The 16,743-nt window shown below is 67.7% G+C and overlaps 1 protein-coding gene across 1 annotated transcript; it reads right to left on the bottom strand.

The window, feature by feature from the left end:
- Positions 1-3,122: 3,122 nt before the first annotated feature.
- Positions 3,123-11,254, bottom strand: PANX2 (pannexin 2). Its single transcript, XM_046013962.1, has 3 exons — positions 10,979-11,254; positions 4,863-6,308; positions 3,123-4,376 (listed from the first exon to the last, which is right to left on the bottom strand). The coding sequence occupies exons 1-3, from the start codon at positions 11,202-11,204 to the stop codon at positions 3,694-3,696; spliced, it is 2,355 nt and encodes a 784-aa protein (XP_045869918.1). The 5' UTR covers positions 11,205-11,254; the 3' UTR covers positions 3,123-3,693.
- Positions 11,255-16,743: the final 5,489 nt, after the last annotated feature.

The raw sequence follows: 16,743 nt of genomic DNA on the forward strand, positions 1-16,743 counted from the left end.
CGGAGGGGCAGTCCGTAGCGGGACGGGAAGAGCAGAAAACTCGGGCTGCGGAGGGCGCCCACGTGGCCCCACCGGGGTTGGGGTCCCGGCGCCCCTCGGCGTCCCCATTTGGCCAAGTGGGCGGCGGGGCGTGGGAGGGGGACTCCAGGGCCCAGGACCACCCCCAGTGGGGTCCCGAGGCCGCCTCCCTCTCCTCCCCGCGCGCGGGCCCTGGGGGGGGGGGGCAGGGGCTGCTGTCCTGGCGGGGGCGTCCTCAAAGGGCGGCTGTGGGCTGGGCACCCTGCGGCGGGGCCGGGGAGCTGATGGCCTGCCTGCCGGCGAGCGGCCCCCAGCTGTCCCCTGCCCCGGCCCGTTCCACCGACGCCTGTGGCCACCTCCGGCCAGAGGACGAGGCAGGCTGGGTTAGACCAGTCCGGCCGCCCCTGCCCCTGCCCCTGCCCGTGCCCCCGCCCCCCCACCAGCCTTCAGAGCTGGGCGGGGCTGCCCCTCAGTTTCCAGGACGAGAGGGTTAGGGGTCCCAGGTTCCCATGTTCTTTGACGGTGGTGGTCCTGGGGTCCAGCTGGTGGGGGAGAGGCTGGGCGCCGGCAGGCTGGGCTGTTCGCCCGCGGAGCTCTGGTGTGCAAGAGCCCGAGCGTGGGGCCTCCAGGCAGGTGCTTCCGGGCCAGGCTTGCTGCCCACCTCCCTCCTATGGCTTCTCGGTCCCCGCAGGGCCCAGCTGCCCTCAGGGTGGCCTCTGTCCTCCTTGGTGCACGCTCCTTCTCTCCAGTTACCTTTCTGTCCCTCTGTGCCGGCTCAGGTGGTTTCTGTGTCCCAACCCTCAGGCACCCTTCCCGGGAGAGCACAGGTGTCTGCCGGGCGGCGCGCGGTGGGATCCGGAGGAGTCTGGGTCGCGGCCACATGGTGCTGGCGGGGCAGGAAGAGGCCTGCGGTCCGGTCTGGCGTGTGTGGGAGCCTCTCCTTTTCTGGGGCCGGGAGAGTTGCCCCCAGTTGCCCCCAGCCGCTGCGGGGCCCTGGCTAGAGGGAAGGGGTGGAGGGGAGGCGGTGTGGGGAGCCTGCAGACGGGCCGGAGACGAGGGGTGGCCTGCACTCACGGGCTAGGGTGGCACCCTGGCCGCAGCGAGAGCTTGGCGTCGATGGGGTGGGGACTGGGGCGCTTCTCTTCCCCAGCAAACCAGGGCTCGGCCCAGAAGGGGGCACTGCGCGTGCGCGGGGGGACAGCCCTCTGCGGTGCGCGTTGCTCTGCGGCGTCCTGCTGGGCCTTGGCCCAGGGCACAGGTGGCCGGCCTCCTGGCAGCGCCCGTCTCCCCAGAGACACGGAGCCGCGCTGGGGGCCTCCGCGGCAGGCGTGCGCTCGCCGGACTCACCTGCACGGGGACGGGCGGGGTGCGGAGGTGAGGGTGGCCTTGGGCGGCCGGGGAGGCGGGGCCGGACTCCAGCCCCACCCAGGGAGCGGCAGGGGGGCGGTGGCAAGAGCTGCTGCCCAAGTCCAGCCTGACCAGAGCGCCCTGGGTGGGCGCAGGCCCTCTGCTCAGAGCGTGAGGGAGCCCGCCGCAGGGTGGGACGAGGGTGGGGGGTGCTGCTGAGGGACCGGGGGCTCCTCCCACTTTGCAGAACTGGCCACAGGTCCCACGGGCACGTGGGGTCCCTTCCCTGGACACTGGCAGTGCTGAGGGCTGACCCAAGGGGCAGCGGACTTCCCAGCCTGGGACACTGTCCCGGCTCCGGCGAGGTCTGGGGACAGGCGCACCGGTGATGCCTTTTTATCTTGTTTTGACCTCGGGCCAAGTGGACACTAGAAGGTTGGCCCCTCCCAGGGCTCATTCCGGGAAGCAGCAAACTCCCATGTGCCCACCAGCCGACCCGGGCCGGAGCCGCCAGGGCAGGTGCCCCACAACCAGGGGGGCCCGGGGCCCGCGGACGGTATTCAGGCGAGCCAGTCCTCGGGCTGTTCCCCTGCCTTGTCCTGTCCCTCCCGCGGAAACCACAGGAAAGGCTCCTGCCCTCGTCCCCTCCCGCTCTGCCTCCTGGGGCTTCCCCCAGGGGCCCCCAGCCTGGGCACGGCCTGCCCCCCCTTCCTGGGGCGTCAGGATGAGCGGCTGTCTCCTGGTCGCAGGCCTCCGCAGCCCCGAGGGATAATAAAACCACATTTAAAACCCACGGAGGGGGGCGCCTGGGTGGCTCAGTGGATTAAGCCGCTGCCTTCGGCTCAGGTCGTGATCTCAGGGTCCTGGGATCGAGCCCCACATTGGGCTCTCTGCTCAGCGGGGAGCCTGCTTCCTCCTCTCTCTCTGCCTGCCTCTCTGCCTACTTGTGATCTCTGTCAAATAAATAAATAAAATCTTAAAAAAAAAACAAAACAAAAAACAAACAAAAACAACCCACGGAGGGATACCGTCCCTTGTCTGTGTCCCTGTAGAATGACCCAGCTCCGGGGAAGGTCGGCCTGCCCAGCTCCGGGCACCAGGGAGATTCCGGGGCCTGGGCGGGCAGGTTCCCTGTGTGGTACAGCCCATGGGCCCGTGCCGGTCTCAGCAGGCCCCCTACGACTGGAGGGCAGCCCTCACGGGCTCTAGGGTCCACAGGTCTCTGGCCTGGCTGCCCTAGCTACCTGGCTCCAAGGAGAGCATATCAGATTCTGGGGGTCACCAGCCATGGACCGAAGGCCAGGTGGCCCCTGGTGTACCCAGAAGACTAGCCTTGTCCCACCCAAGTCCTGGGCCCAGTGAGGAAGGCCTCCTGCCCTAGGTCCCTGGACCAGAAGGGGCACCCCCAAACCACATCAAGGGGACCTCCTCCAGGAAGGGTTCTTGGCGTCCCCGTCCCCCTAAGTGCATCCAGCAGGCCCCATCCCCACACATTTGGTGGAGGGGTCAGTCTCTGGGGGCTCCTGCCTTCGTCTCCGCTGAGTGTGTGAGGGCGGGGAGGGCAGGGCTCACCTGATCTGCCCCCCAGGCCCGGAGTGCGAGCCCAGGAGTCAGAGGTCATGGCAGGTCAACCGCAGGGGACAGCCATGTGCTCCCGCCTCAGGGTGGGCGCCCAGGGTGACCAGGAGGCAGCTGGTCCAGACGCAGGAAGGCCAGCCAGAGCACCGGCTCCCACAGGACCACACGGGACTCAGACGGTATCAGAATAGTATTTATTGATCTGCTCGGTGCTACCTTGTTAATACTGTCACGTCGTCACCGTGGCTGAGGTAATAGGGACAGACCCTCCGCGCCAGCCCCGGGTGCCCACGGGAGGCCGCATGGGGCCTCGGGTGGGGGGCTGGTGGCCTGGGTGGGGGGACATGGTTATTGCGTTGATTTCTTGCCTTGCACGCGGGCGTCCACACCGTCTCAGCCCCGTGCCCGATCACACCCCTGTGCGTCCACGCTCACGCCCACTCACACACACACCCACGCACACTGGCGTCCTCGGCCTCTCGGTCGCGCGCCCACGCACACACCGCCCTGTGCCCGGCAGCGCGCACACTCGGTAGTTACAGTGATCGTCGTAAAGCAGAGTACAGGCAGGTCGGGAGACAGGGAGAAAGTGCATGTCGGTCTGACGGGGGGGGGGGGGGGGGGGGGGGGGGGGGGACCCGGCACCTCCCAGCGCAGGAGCAAGCCTGAGCACGGCCCCTGGGCACAGCCAGGCCTGGTGGTGGGATCGCCCCAGCTTCCTTTCAGACCCAGGACCAGAGCTGTCCTGGTTCAGCCTGGGCCCAAGACAGAATTGACTAAAAAAATAAACTCTTCACCTTGCAGCCGACTGCCTGATTTCGAGGGGGGTGGGGGGCGGCTCCAGGCCTTTCTGGCTGGTGGGGGGGGGCTCTGCCGGGCTCGAGGCCAGCCCCCGGCCCAGCCAGCGCGCCAGCGATGCGGTCTTGGGGGCCGGGTGGGCAAGGCGTCAGCCCCGTGGCATGCGGACGGGAGGCCGGGAGGGGCGGGCGGTGCTGGGTGAAGCCGAGGCCCCGTCCACGTCGGGCTGGGGTCAGCGGCGCTCCCTGGGCACGCGGAGGGGACGGCGGTGGCCCGGGCAGCCCCGTCCCTCAGAACTCCACGGTGCTCACGACCGTCCTCGGCTCGTCGAAGGTGGCGATGAGGATCTGCTGCGGGGGGGGGGATGGCGATGAGGCTGCCCACGTCTGGGGCGGCGCGGGGACCCCCGTCCTCCTCTTCCCGGGCCTCGTACAGCGTGCCGATGTGCAGCAGTGGGTGTGCGGCGTTGCGGCTCAGGATGGCGAGGGGGTCGGCTTTGCCCAGGCTGGCTGGCGACAGAGGGGCTGTGGAGGGGGCCGCTGGGGGCGAGCAGACGTGAAACGGGCCCCCGGGAGGAAGCGCGGCCCGGGCGGGCTCTGCTGGGTACAGGATCTCCTTCTCCGGGAGCGGAGTGTCTGCAAACGGCCGAGGACAGGGCCAGGTCACACCCTGCAGGCTGCCCCCCACCCCCGCGCCTGCCCCCTCTCGGACCCCGCCTGGCAGAGGCTGGTCACCGAGGACCCCGCTCGGCCTTAGGCCCCCCAGTCGCCGTGGGAGGGCTTGATTCTCCCTCCTTCTGCCTCAGCCACGTGGGGCTGCCCCAAGACCCTCTCTGCACGCTCTAGCCCGCGTGGGCCGAACCTCCCACTGCCTCAAGAGCAACAGGGCCTATTTCCAGAACCTTCTCTAGAGCCTGCAACCTCCTGTCTGCTGGGCGGGGCCCCGCACGCCTGCCTTCTGCCCCAAGGCCGGGCCCCGGGCTGCCCAGCCCCCTCTTCCTCGCAGCTTCTCCCCACCGGCCCGCGCACACGGTTCCCAGATGCCCGGTCTGCGGAGGACCACGCGGGCAGGCGGGGGGTGGGGGTCCGCCTTCCCCGGGGCGGGGGTCCCCAGCCGCCTACCTTTGGTGGGTGCTGCGGCCAAGCCCAGCGCGCACTCCTCCGCCTGGGACAGGAAACCCCCTTCCTGGCTCCGGGAGGCGGGCAGGGCGGCGGTGGGCACGGCCTCCGGCTTGGCCTTCTTGGTGCCCAGGATGTAGGGGTGCACGTCCAGCGAGAAGTGGCGCGCGTGCTTCTTGTCGGGCGCCGGCCCCGCGTCGGCCCCGCTGCCCTTGTAGTGGTGCGCGGCGCGGGCGCCCGCGTCCAGCAGCGGCGCGATCAGCGTGTCCGTGGCCGTCTTGCGGCGCACGGGCTTGGGCTTGTCGGCCTTGCTGTTGTCCACGCGCATGATGGCCAGCGGCTCCTTGAAGGGCTGCGGCAGCGGGTTGCCCGTGGGGATCCACTTCATCTTCCTGCGCGGCCGCTTGACCACGGGCGGCTCGGCGGCACCGTCGGGCTCGGCGGGGTTGGCGCTGGGGTCGGCCGTCTGCACGCCCGCGTCGCGCACGGTGGGCGTGGCGTCGTGGTTGGACTGGGCCAGCGCGGCCAGCAGCTGCCGCACCACGTTGTCGTACATGAGGTCGCTCTCGTTGGTGATGAAGTCCAGCCGGTTGAGCGACTTGATGTGGTCGCGGTTCTCGTTGCAGAACATGGCCAGGATGTTGATGTCGCAGAACTGGGAGCGGCGCCACTGCCGGCGCGCCTTGATGCCCACCTTGTGCAGCTTGTCGAAGATGAAGTTGCTCTTGCGGAAGATGAACAGGTGGACGAGGTTGACGAGGATGATGAGGTTCATGGCGCAGAGCAGCACGATGTCCACGCCCGCCACGATGCGCTGCAGCTGCACAGAGGGCAGCTTGCAGCTGACGCGCACGGCTGGGCCCCCGCCCGCCGGCCCGTCGGGGGCCGCGCCCAGCGCGCACGTGAACTCGTTCTGCTTCTGCGTGGCGTAGTAGGAGCACAGGTAGGAGATGGGCGCCACGCTGAGCCCCAGGATCAGCAGGTGACGCGCCAGGTACAGCTTGGCCAGGAAGTTGCTGCGGCCGCGGCGCTCCAGGTACTTCTCGAACAGGTTCTGCTCGGGGCTCTTCTCCTTCTCCGCGTTCTCGATGATCTCGCGCCGCTCGCGCTCCGTGATGCCCGGCCCCTTGGACTGGATCTGCTTTTCGATCTTGGGGGCGCGGCCCTCAGCGGCCCGGTGGTAGCAGTTGTCGATCTCCTGCAGCAGGAAGTTGAGCTCGGAGGTGAGGCGGGTGGAGGCCAGGAACTCCCAGCCCAGCGCCGGCACATACATGATGGCCGCGAAGGCGAGCAGCGAGTAGGGCAGCAGCTTGTGCTCAAACAGCGACGGCCACAGGCTGGCGTCCACGCCGGGCAGTGCGTCCCGCAGCTCCGTCCAGCAGTAGCCGCGAGCATACAGCGCCTGGTCGCGAGTGAAGTTGTGCGGCGTGTAGCAGTAAATGGGCTCCTCTGAGGGCAGAGAGGACACTCGGGCTGGGGCGCTGGGGTGCTGGGGAGGGGGCGGGGGGACGCACCAGACACACCAGGGATGGCTATTCTCCCCAGCAGAGACGCCCGGGTCCCAGGAGATGCACGGTCCCCTGTATGACCGACTGTGATGGCCGGGTGTGGGGTCTCACCCTGGAGACCCCCGCACATACAGCGGCTGGCCGGGGCACAGGGTGGGGTACAGTCCCTCAGGGACTGACCGGCACTGCAAGCCTGGAGTCCCTCTCTGCGTGCATGTGGGGGACACCCAGGCCCACAGAGGAGGCGGCCGGGCCAGGCCACTCCACACACCTACCCGCCCTGGGGCCGCTCTGCCGGGGGGCTCCGTCTTCAGGAGGGCGGAAGGCCTGGTCAGGCCCCACCTGGCCAGAGGCAGTTACGGTGGCCCAAAAGTGGGTCCTGCCTGCCCTTGAGGGTATGGGTGTCTCTCCCAGACCCACCGTCCTGGAGAAGGGCAGACCCGGGAGTCCTGGGCGCTGGGTGAGCCCAGGTGGTGACCTGGACTCGGACAGGAAGCCCTCACCAGGACGGCAGGGTCGCCACCAGGAACGGTGGAGACCTTCCAAGTGGCAGGGAAAAAGCCTGTCACTGAACTTTCCTTTCCTTTCCAGATGACGATGGGCACAAAGCAAGAGCCGAAGAGCGTGTCTGGGGCTATGCTGGGGTCCACCTGCTGGGTCTGACACTTCTCTAAGGGGGAGCACTTGGCAGGCTTGGAGCCGTCCCTCTGCAGCACCGACCCCCATGTCCACGGCCCCAAAGGCCTGGCCACGCTGCTGCCAGGCCAGCTGGAGCCCCTCTCGCTGCAGAGGCCGGGGCCAGCGGCCCTCCTACAGGCTTTGGCTGGGGGGATCCTAGCCCCAGACTGGGCTCGTGCCCACCCCCCACCCCCGGGGAGGTGCAGACCCTTTTCAAACTCCAGGGCCCTAACAGACATCCACACGGGGCTACCCAAGCTGTCACGTGCTAACACACAGAACCTTACGCAGACTCTGCAAGGGGGATTAGGTGAGGGCTGGGGTGGGGGGGATCCTGGATTGTTGGGTGGCCCCAGTGTGATCAGGGGTCCTTGGGGGGGGCGAGAGGGCTGGAGTCAAGGATGTGCGGGAGAGAGCAGAGGCCGCTGGGCTAGGCTAGAAGGAGGAGGGAGCCCACGAGCCAGGGAGCAGGGAGCACGTACGGGGTCTTCAGAGACCGGAAAAGGCGAACAACAGGGCCTCCGGGAGCCTCCAGAAGCAGCGAGGCCCTACCGAGCCCCACGTGCCCGTGACGCCCACCAGGCTTCTGAGCTGCAGAACTCTAGGGTCATGTGTTATTTTGAGCCCCTGAGTTTGTGGTCACTCGGCGCACCAGCTGGGAGCTAACACGGGGTGGCTGGCCCGGGCTCGGGCCGGCTGCCTCCTCTGCCGAGACCCTGTCCTGCCCCCTGAACCGACGTCCTCCCACGGTGCTGGGGGCCCTGCGGGGGTGGGACGCCCACACAGGAAGGAGGGCGAGACCCGCAGAGGCTGCAGACGAGGGTCAGGGGGACTTGGCCCCCGAGACGTGCAGCACCCCCCCCCAGAGAGCAGGCAGCCTCGCCGGCTCCCCAGGCCCTCCGAGGACTTGGCATAGGCCCTGAAGCCCACGTGCACCAGGCCCCACGGGGCGGAGCACCTGCCTTCTCCCCTCTGGGGACAGGGCACGCACTCCGGGGACACCTACATGCCCCCAGGCTGGAGAGGCACCCAGGACACGTGGGGCCCGGCTATCGGGCTCCTTTACAAAGAAGCAGCTGGCTGTTCCCTGTGCGGGGCTGGAGGGCATCTGCGGAACCCGACGAGTGGGCTGGCGCAGTGAGGGGTCTGCTCAGGGCAGCCCCGGCCAGGAAACACGGGCGCCTTCCTGCGTCGGCTGCCCCCCAGACTCGTCAGCTGCTCACCCCAACTCTGTAGCCCGTACGCGTTCACCATTGTGTCCCTGGTGAGCAAATCAGGGTGCAGAGAGCGGGTCTCCCCCTGCTGCAGGGGTCCCCTCGCAGCGAGGACCGGAAGGGTGGGGGCGGGTGAGTGTCACAGCCGCGGGCTCCAAGCCAGCTCCCAGCAGCTGGGGCGGGGATCCTTCCAGTGGCAGGGCACACTGGCCTGTGCCCCGGGGCTGGGGCGTCAGCGACGGAGGCGGACGCAGCACTGCGGGGGGCCGGGGGTGTTGGATGCAGGCGTCTCCCATGCCCTTTGAGGGTCGGCACTTCTGACCTCACTTCCTTCTTGCCCCCTCACCGGAGCTGTCCCCACGTGTCAGCATGTCAGCTGGCCCTCCCCAGTTCAGCCTGCGGACGCATGGTTCCCCGCCGCACTCCTCCTGTCCTCGGGTCTGGGGAAGGACCTGGGATGCTCCTGCGTTCTGTCTGAAGCACCGAGAGACAGCTCACTGCATACGCCCGCTCAGCGCCCTGTGTCCTGTCCTGCCTTGAACCCTAATCCAGGTGCATGAGGGCAGCAACCACAGCCCCCCAAGCCCTGAGGGGAGTGGGGCAGCCCCCTGCATTCTGTGACCTAGGACAAGGGTCCCTCCGGCATACGCAGGTGCCGAGGCAGGTGTGTTCGACGGACAGGCTGCACGGCCTGGGATGCCAGGCAGCAGCGGCCAGCCTGCCCACCACTGCTCAGAAAGCCTGCCTTGTCCACGCTCAGGGGGCCAAGTGGGCACAGACATGTCCACGTGCAAGCGCAGGTCAGTACGGGGGCGCCGTGGGGGGCAGGCCTGCACAGGAAGGCCCAGGGAGCTGCCAGAACCGGGGATGAAGGGTGAACTCGGGAGACCCTGGCAGCCCAGGCCTGACTGGGCATGGAGAGGCGCTGAGGGTCCATGTGGGGTGAGCTAGACTCAGGACAGCACGAGAACAGAGGCCCTGTCCCCGGGGGGGGGGGTGTCACCTGAGGATGACCGTCCTGAGCCTGCCCCACTGTGCACGTCTGGAGTGGGTAGAATTGTGTTCTCCGCAAAGGACGTTGAAGTCCCAACCCCTAGTACCTGTGACTATGACCTTGTTGGGAAATGTGACCCTGAGAAGATCACACTGGGCGCACCCGGGGGACTCGGTCCGTCCGTGAGGTGTCCCGGCTGCGCACTCCGCAGGGAGGCTGCTCGGGATGCACTCTCTCCCTCCACCTCCCTGCTGGGCGCGCGCTCACCCTCTCTCTCGGTTAAATACATCTTAAAAAAAAAAAAGTCCCACTGGAGTAGGAGCCCCAAGCCAATGACTCGTGGCCTTGTAAGAAGAGGGAATTTGGAGCACCTGCCCAGGGAGAGGGGGCCACGCGGACAGGCAAGCAGAACGGGGTGAGGAGGCCCCGGAAGCTGGAGCGGCAGGAGGGACCCTGCCCGGAGCCTCTGGGAGAGAGGCCCCGCCCACACCTTGACTTTGGATGTTCCATCCCCAGACTATGACAGTTGAGTCAACTTGGTTACAGTCATCCCAGAAACCCGACACACCTATGCGTCCTGAGAGACACTGGGTCACACCAGCCTCGGCGCTGCGCTACCCCCGGCCCTGGGAGTGCGTCCTGCCCCAGGAGTGTCTGAGCGTCCGGGCACTCGTGTCGAAGAGAGAAACTGCAGGGCCCCTAGTCTCTGATGACGTGGCCTGCACGTGGCCGCCGCAGGTCTGGCGGGTTCCCAGGTCATAGGGACCCCTAAAAATCGAGCCCTTTGTGAAAGAGCCAATGCAGAGTTTGAGAATGTCTGCTGGTGTCACTCAGGGGACAGCCCTCCTCGAGGGTCGCACAGGGACCCCCGCCCCCTCTGCCACAGACGGGCACCTCTGGCCTTCGAGCCTGGCCTGAAGGCCTGCGGGGGGCCTCCCTGGACCCGCCAGATCTGGGTGGGCAACCGCCCGCCTCTCCCCGCCCGCCTCTCCCTGCCCAGGTCCTCTCCTAGGGAGCCCATTCTACTGTCACCTTGCTCCTGGGGCCGCTTGGGGGGGTCCTCCTGGTGCCCCCGTGTCTGTCAGCTTAAGGCCTCGGCCTCTCACAGCGTCCACCGCACTGGTTCCCGTCACTGCCCTATCCCTGCATGGGTCCCCTGGTTGGCCAGGTGGGTTCACTGCCCAGCCCCGGGGGAGGCTTGGCCTGGCCTCAGGGTCCTGCTGCGAACCTTCTGGGTTCCCAGTGCCTGGCACGAGGCCGCCCCCTGAAGCTGACCAGACCCCGCCGGGTCCCAGGGCCCCTCACTGCCGGTCCTGCCGCCCTGGCTCTGCCGCAGCCGGTGCTCAGACAGCCTTCGGCTCCAGCTGTCCTCCTCACCTGTAGCAGCCTCCTCTGGTCCCCACCTGGCCACTCCTCCTGCCCTCCAAGCTGGCCCACTCTCCCTCCTGGTCTCTCCTGCCAGACCCCAAGTCTCCTTTCTGCCTGAGACCACCAGGGCGGGGAGCCCTGGGAAAGTAAAAACAATGCATGGGAGGAGAGAGGTGTCGGAGGCAGCCGCAGGCGACCCGCGGCACATGCGGCCATGCGGGGAGGGCGGTGGTGGCTGCGGATCTGCGGGGAGACCCCCGGGGCGCCGCCGACACCGCCAGGCCCCGGCCGGATGCCGGCGCGGGGACTCGGGGAGCGCCCGGCGCCCGACACCTGCGGACGCGCCCCCAGCCTCACCTGCGAAGTTCTTGGTGAAGACCAGGGTGACCAGCAGGATGGGGACGAGCACGGTGCCGATGGTGACCACGCGGTCGAAGGGCAGCTCGAGCTTGAGCTGCAGCAGCAGCGCGGCCAACGCGCCCGCCTTGTCGTCCTGCGCGCCGGGCAGGATCAGCTCGCGCAGCTTCTCCCCGGCCAGCAGCGCCGTCGCCATGTCCGCCGACTGCTCCAGGAGGTGGTGCATGGGGGGCGGGGGCGCGGCCCGGGGGCGCGGGCGCGGGCGGGGCCGCGGGGCGGGGGGCGCTGGGGCGGGGCCGCGGGGCCGGGGGCGCGGGCCGGGGGGCGCCGGGGAGGGCCGGCGGGGCCGCGGGGACGGATGGGAGGCGCCGGGCGGCAGGGGAGGGCGGCGAGGGTGCGGGGGGCGCCGGGCCGGCGCGGGGGTGGGGGACGCTCCGCCGCCGCCCCCGCGGGCAGGGGTCGGACCGCTCGCGCCCCGCCGCCCCCGCCTCGGCTGCAGCCCCGGCCGGGCCTGGCGCGTCCTGCGGCGGGGGCGGCGGCTGTGCCTGGCTGGGGCCGGGCCCGCTCCCACCGCGGGGAGGGGGCTGTTTACCTGCGGCGACCGGCAGCGTGGCCCCGCCCCCCCCCCCCCCCCCCCCCGCCACGCAGATGCGGCGCCGGCGATGACTTTGCAAAAAATATTTAAATTAAATACAATGAATGAACAATGCCTGCCCCCCTCCTCTTCCTCGGGATGGGGAGAGGGTGGGGGAGGCCGAGCGGGGCCCCTCGCCGGCTCGCGGTCGCGGGAGCCGCCCCGGCGAGGAGGGTCTCCTCGTCCCGCCTCCTGGCACCTGCCCCGCTTCCCGGCCCGGAGCCCGGACCCCGCGTGGGCGCTGGGACGCACGCGGGGGACTGCCCCCCCCCCCCCCGGGTTCGGGGCAGCGGACACTGCAGGGCGTCTTTCCCATCCCCCAGCGCCGGAGCCCGCACATCACTTCCCGCGCCCCGCTTCCTCCTCTGCCCCGCGCCGCCCCCCCCCACGTCTCATTCACTCCTCCCTTGGCCTCGTTTGACCGCCACGCTGGGGGCCGGCCTGTGCCAGCCCCCGGGGTAGGCTCTGGGGTGCCGGTGCGCGCGGCTGGGCCTCCCGACCACCTTCCCGACCTCCATCCCCTCCGTGCCCGCCGGCGCCCGCGGCACAACCGCGCGCACTTCTGCTGGGTTTGGTCTGCAGCGCGAGCGCAGGCGCCACCGTCGACCCCGCTGCCCCCAAGACCCTCTGTGGCTCATCGTTTTCCTTTTCTTCAGGGCTTGTCCCCTTGCCACTATTAGGGGACATACATGTGCTGTCTTCGTGGAGTGTTTAGTGTGGCTGCAGTTTTAACTCGATGCAATAACCCCGTGTCTGGGGCACCAGTATTCACAGGTTCTGAGCCCAAGGTGAGCCTCTCCCCACCTTTCTCAAGGGTCTCAGTGCTTTCAAAGATCCACAGGGGTTTCTGAACGACGCCCAGCCCTGGCTTCCGGCACGTTTTACTTGTCTACAACTTACTGACGCAGCGGGGCTGCCTACGACTTCCCAGCCCGCGGATAACCCAGCGGCGCCCCAGAGGACCCACAATCCCCCTGCACCACCCAGCTGCGCCCAAGAAGACGTAGACCCCAGACACTCCCAGCTCCCTCCGAACCCAGCTGCCTTCAGATGACTCAGCCACAGCCCCCCAAACCCAGACAGCCCCCAGATAATCCAGACACTTCCAGCTGTTCCGGATGCCCCACCCAGATAATGGCATGGACGTCCCTAAGGCCCTTTGGGACCCCCCAGAGTGGTGCCACTGGGGGGACCTTCCGTGTTGCTTTCCAGAAAGGCTGGACCACAGTCCTACCATGAAAACACGGTTCTGTCCCCAGAACGTTCCAGCGCCTAGCATCATCTGCTTGCTGGTAACTGCCACCCTGAGGGCAATGTCGCTTCAGTGTTCTCAGTCCGCCTTTTCCGGTTCCCTGTGGGTTTACGGCCTCTTCAAGCTCCTGCACACCGAGAGGTCCTGTTGCGCGTCCACATGCGGGTCCTGGACTTAGGGCAGCCGCTCTGTTAATCTGCTTCAGGCTCCTTCAGGTCCTCCTGTCTGTTGGGTTCGTCCGTGGAGTCCGGATGGAAATCCCTAATTCTGACGCAGTCCCATGACGTAGTTGTGTTTTTACCCCAGTGGCTTGTGGTTTTCTTTGCCACATCACGAAGGCAGCCCGGTGCCCCTCGAGGCGCAGGATGCCGTGTCCCCACACTCACTCTTCTGTGGACTCAAGCAGACGCGTTGGAGTGAGCTTCGTTTCTGCGTTGAGGTGAATCGGTGATCTGAAACGTGGAGATTTCAGGAGATGACTGGGCCAGAAGGTCGCAACCCCTGCCAACCCCACAGGTGGCATTGCTCACTCAGCAGCCACCCTGGAGCTGGGAGACCATGCGTGGAGGCAGAAATGCAGCTTGGGGGGCGCCTGGGTGGCTCAGCGGGTTAAAGCCTCTGCCTTCGGCTCAGGTCATGATCCCAGGGTCCTGGGATCAAGCCCCGCATCGGGCTCTCTGCTTGGCTGGGAGCCTGCTTCCTCCTCTCTCTGCCTGCCTACTTGTAATCTCTGTCAAAAAAATAAATCTTAAAAAAAAAAAAAAAAAAAAGAAATGCAGCTTGGTTTTTCTCCGTCGAACGAGGTGTCTTTCCCCACTGCTGCTGACCAGCAGCACACCCTCTCTCAGACCCCAGGCACCGCCGCGTGTCTGCCGCGGGTCCGTCCTTGGCAAGGGCACACGCGCAGGCGGGCGGCCCTCGCGTCTTGTGCCGTAGTGATCCAGGCGATCCTGACCTTTACTTCCCACACGCACTTCACAGAGGCGCGGTCAGGGTTCCTCCTGTCCAGCCTGGCCGTGCGAGTGCATTTTGACCCCAGCGGACACCCTGAAAAGGCTGCTCGGTTGTGCTTGCAGACACTTCCGACGTGCAGGAGCGAACAGTTTGAAACGAGAAGGAAAACGGTAGGTAAGCTAAAGCAAGTCTTTCACAACTTCCAAGTCTCCTCCAGGCGTCGGCAAGCACGAAAGCGAAACCCAGTGCAGGCCACACCTGCCCGCAGGAGCCACTCAGCTCGCTTCCCCAGGGGCCCACGCTGGTCTGGGCAGCTTGACCTCCTTTTGAGGGCGGACCCCACGCACTTTCATCCGGTGCTGAGCAGAGCCTTCTGGTCACTGGGGTGGCCTCCCACCCACTCTCCTGCCTGCTCTGGGCCCAGCGGGGCTGCAGGGGTGCCTCTTGCCCTTGGTGTCCCCGTGCCCCGCGTCTTCTCCAGAATGACCCCACCTGGTCTCCCGTCACCTGACACAACTCTGGCCCACTGGTGAGGAGTACCTTGCCCTGGGACACCCAGCCCAGGTCTTCAGGGCCCACAGGACCCTGACTGCTGTCGTTTGGTGGGGACTGTCTCTCCACGACGGGACCCGCACCTGCGGCGTGCTGCAAGCCAGGACGTCCCGTCTCTCGGAGCTGGGCTGGCCGGGCAGCGTGCAGGGTTGAGCAGGTCCCCGTCACACAGCTTGGGCAGGAAAGAGGGGTCAGTGCTGGGACGACAATGACAGGGAGGCAAGCGTGGCCACTCGGGGGAGGGAGCGAGGGTGGAACACACCATGTGAGCTTTCCAACAGCGGCTCCCCCTGCCAGGCCTTTCTGGGGCCCTCCTGGTCCCTGCTTGCTGTCCGAGGAAGGCCTGCTCTCCAACACTCGCTCTGGAGAGAACACAGAGCATAGGGAGGCGGTGGGGGTGTGGGAGACAGAAGGGAGGACAAAGGTCATGTGAAGAGCACGCAGTGGGGTCTCAGCCAAGGGGGGGGCCACGTGACCTGACCCACTGAGACCCTAGCCGCTGCTGCGTGAGGCTGCTGAGGGAGCCTGCCCTGGGGCAGCCGTGCACGAGGCCGAGAGCAGCAGGGACAGAATTTTCTCACATCCCGACAGCGACTTCGTCACCCAGCTGACCCACAACGCCAGGCATGAGGTGTCTGCAGTCGGAGTCCCGTGCTCGAGCACGAGGGCCAGTGTGGGTGCGGGGCTGGGCCAACGGAGCCTCAGCGTGCCCACGTGTGCCCGGGAAGGCCTCTTGTGTCAGCAGCGGTGCGCCCAATGGCAAAGCGCTCGTTAGTGCCCTGGGGTGTGGGCCCTCTCTGCCTTGTCCCTCCCCACCGTGCCCGTCCTCTGCAGAACCCACAGAAGTCCTCTAGACCAGCACCGGGCAGCAGCTCTGGCCAGGCCGTGAGGTTTGCGTCAGGAGCTGCGGGCGCTCCCTTTCCTCCCCGCTGTGCGGCTCCCTCTTCCTGCCGCCAGCCCCTCCTCGCCCTCCACACTGGCTGGCGGGGACACTGCGGAGGGCACGGGTCCTCGCACAGGCCCAGGGGCCAAGGACGGCCCGCGCAGACAGGGAGCCCCGTGCCCCAGAGCCCAGAGGCCCCGGCTTCTCCTGCCGCCGTCATCCGAAGTTCTCGGGGACTTCACCCCGGTGACCATTTGTACCTGAGGTCGGCCGCCCCTCAGGTACAGCAAGCACAGCATTCCCAGGGACCCACGCAGGTTCCCAGCCCTTCACGCTGTCGGGCCCTGGCTGCTTCTGCGGGGCGGCTGTCCGAGGCCCAGAGGAGGGGACTGGGCCCCGCGTGTCCGCCACTCGACAGCATGAGCAGCACGGGCTGGGAGCCTGTGTACCCACAGCCCCTTTCCGTGACAGCTCTGGGCCGCACCGTGGGCCCGGAAGTGCCCAAGTCAATTCTGGGACAAGTCACTGGTGCCCCCGAGGCCCGGCCTCTGCTCCCTCCCTGTGGAGATGGCCCTGGGGGCACACAGCCAGCCGGTCCGTCACCCACACCGGCCACCTTCCAAGCGCGACACCCCTCCCAGCTCTCCCACGGCCGTCAAGAAGCCAGTGTGTCGGGCGGCTTCTGGTCACGCGACCCTCAGTCCTAAGCCACGTTTGCTCTCGGTGCACTCAGGAGCACCGAGGGTTCCAGAACCACCACCACTGAGCAGCTCCCAGGGTGCCTTCCCCCGGGCCTGGGCCAAAGCTGGGGAGACGTGCAGAGCCCTGCTGAGTGCTCGGCGTGTCCAGACCCTGGGTGTGAACAGGGGTCTTCTGGGGCCTGCAGGCCCGTGAACTGCGTCCACAGAAACCTGTGTCTGCACACGTTGGGGGACCTGCCTGGGGCCCAGACCTGCAGAGCCGTAGGAGGTTCTCACTGGCCCAGAACGGACTCCCACCACGAGGCAGGCTCCCCAGCGGCAAAACGGGGCCCACCAAAGTGGAGGTGAGCACCCCCTGGAAGGCCCAGCCCAGAGCCCGTGCTGCTGGCCTCTGCTGGCAAAGACTCAGGGCCCTGCTGGCCCGGGCGGGGCGGCTGGGTGGGCTCCACACCACCCCGTGGCCCCCTTGCCACATCTGGTGCCACATGCTTCGTCCTCAGAGCCGCCAGCCTCATGTCCTGGGGGGCGGGGAGGGCTCTGCCTGGGCCTCCGCACTCCCCATGCCGCCGGCCACCCTGGCTGCCTTCCTGGAGGAAGCAGTCATGGATTCCAAACACATGTGGGGACCCAGAGCCTCAGTAAGGAGTGCTGCAGCCGCGCAGGGCCGCGTGTCTGGGCGGCGGCCTGTCTTCCCACGGAGTCCAGAGCCGCCGTGCCCCAGGGTCTGCTTCTCGTGGTTGGTGAAGTTGTGCCCGGGCTTCTCCCCGCCCAGGGCTTGACCGGCCTCCC

Source organism: Meles meles, chromosome 7, assembly GCF_922984935.1.
Source record: "Meles meles chromosome 7, mMelMel3.1 paternal haplotype, whole genome shotgun sequence".
Lineage (NCBI taxonomy): Eukaryota > Metazoa > Chordata > Mammalia > Carnivora > Mustelidae > Meles > Meles meles.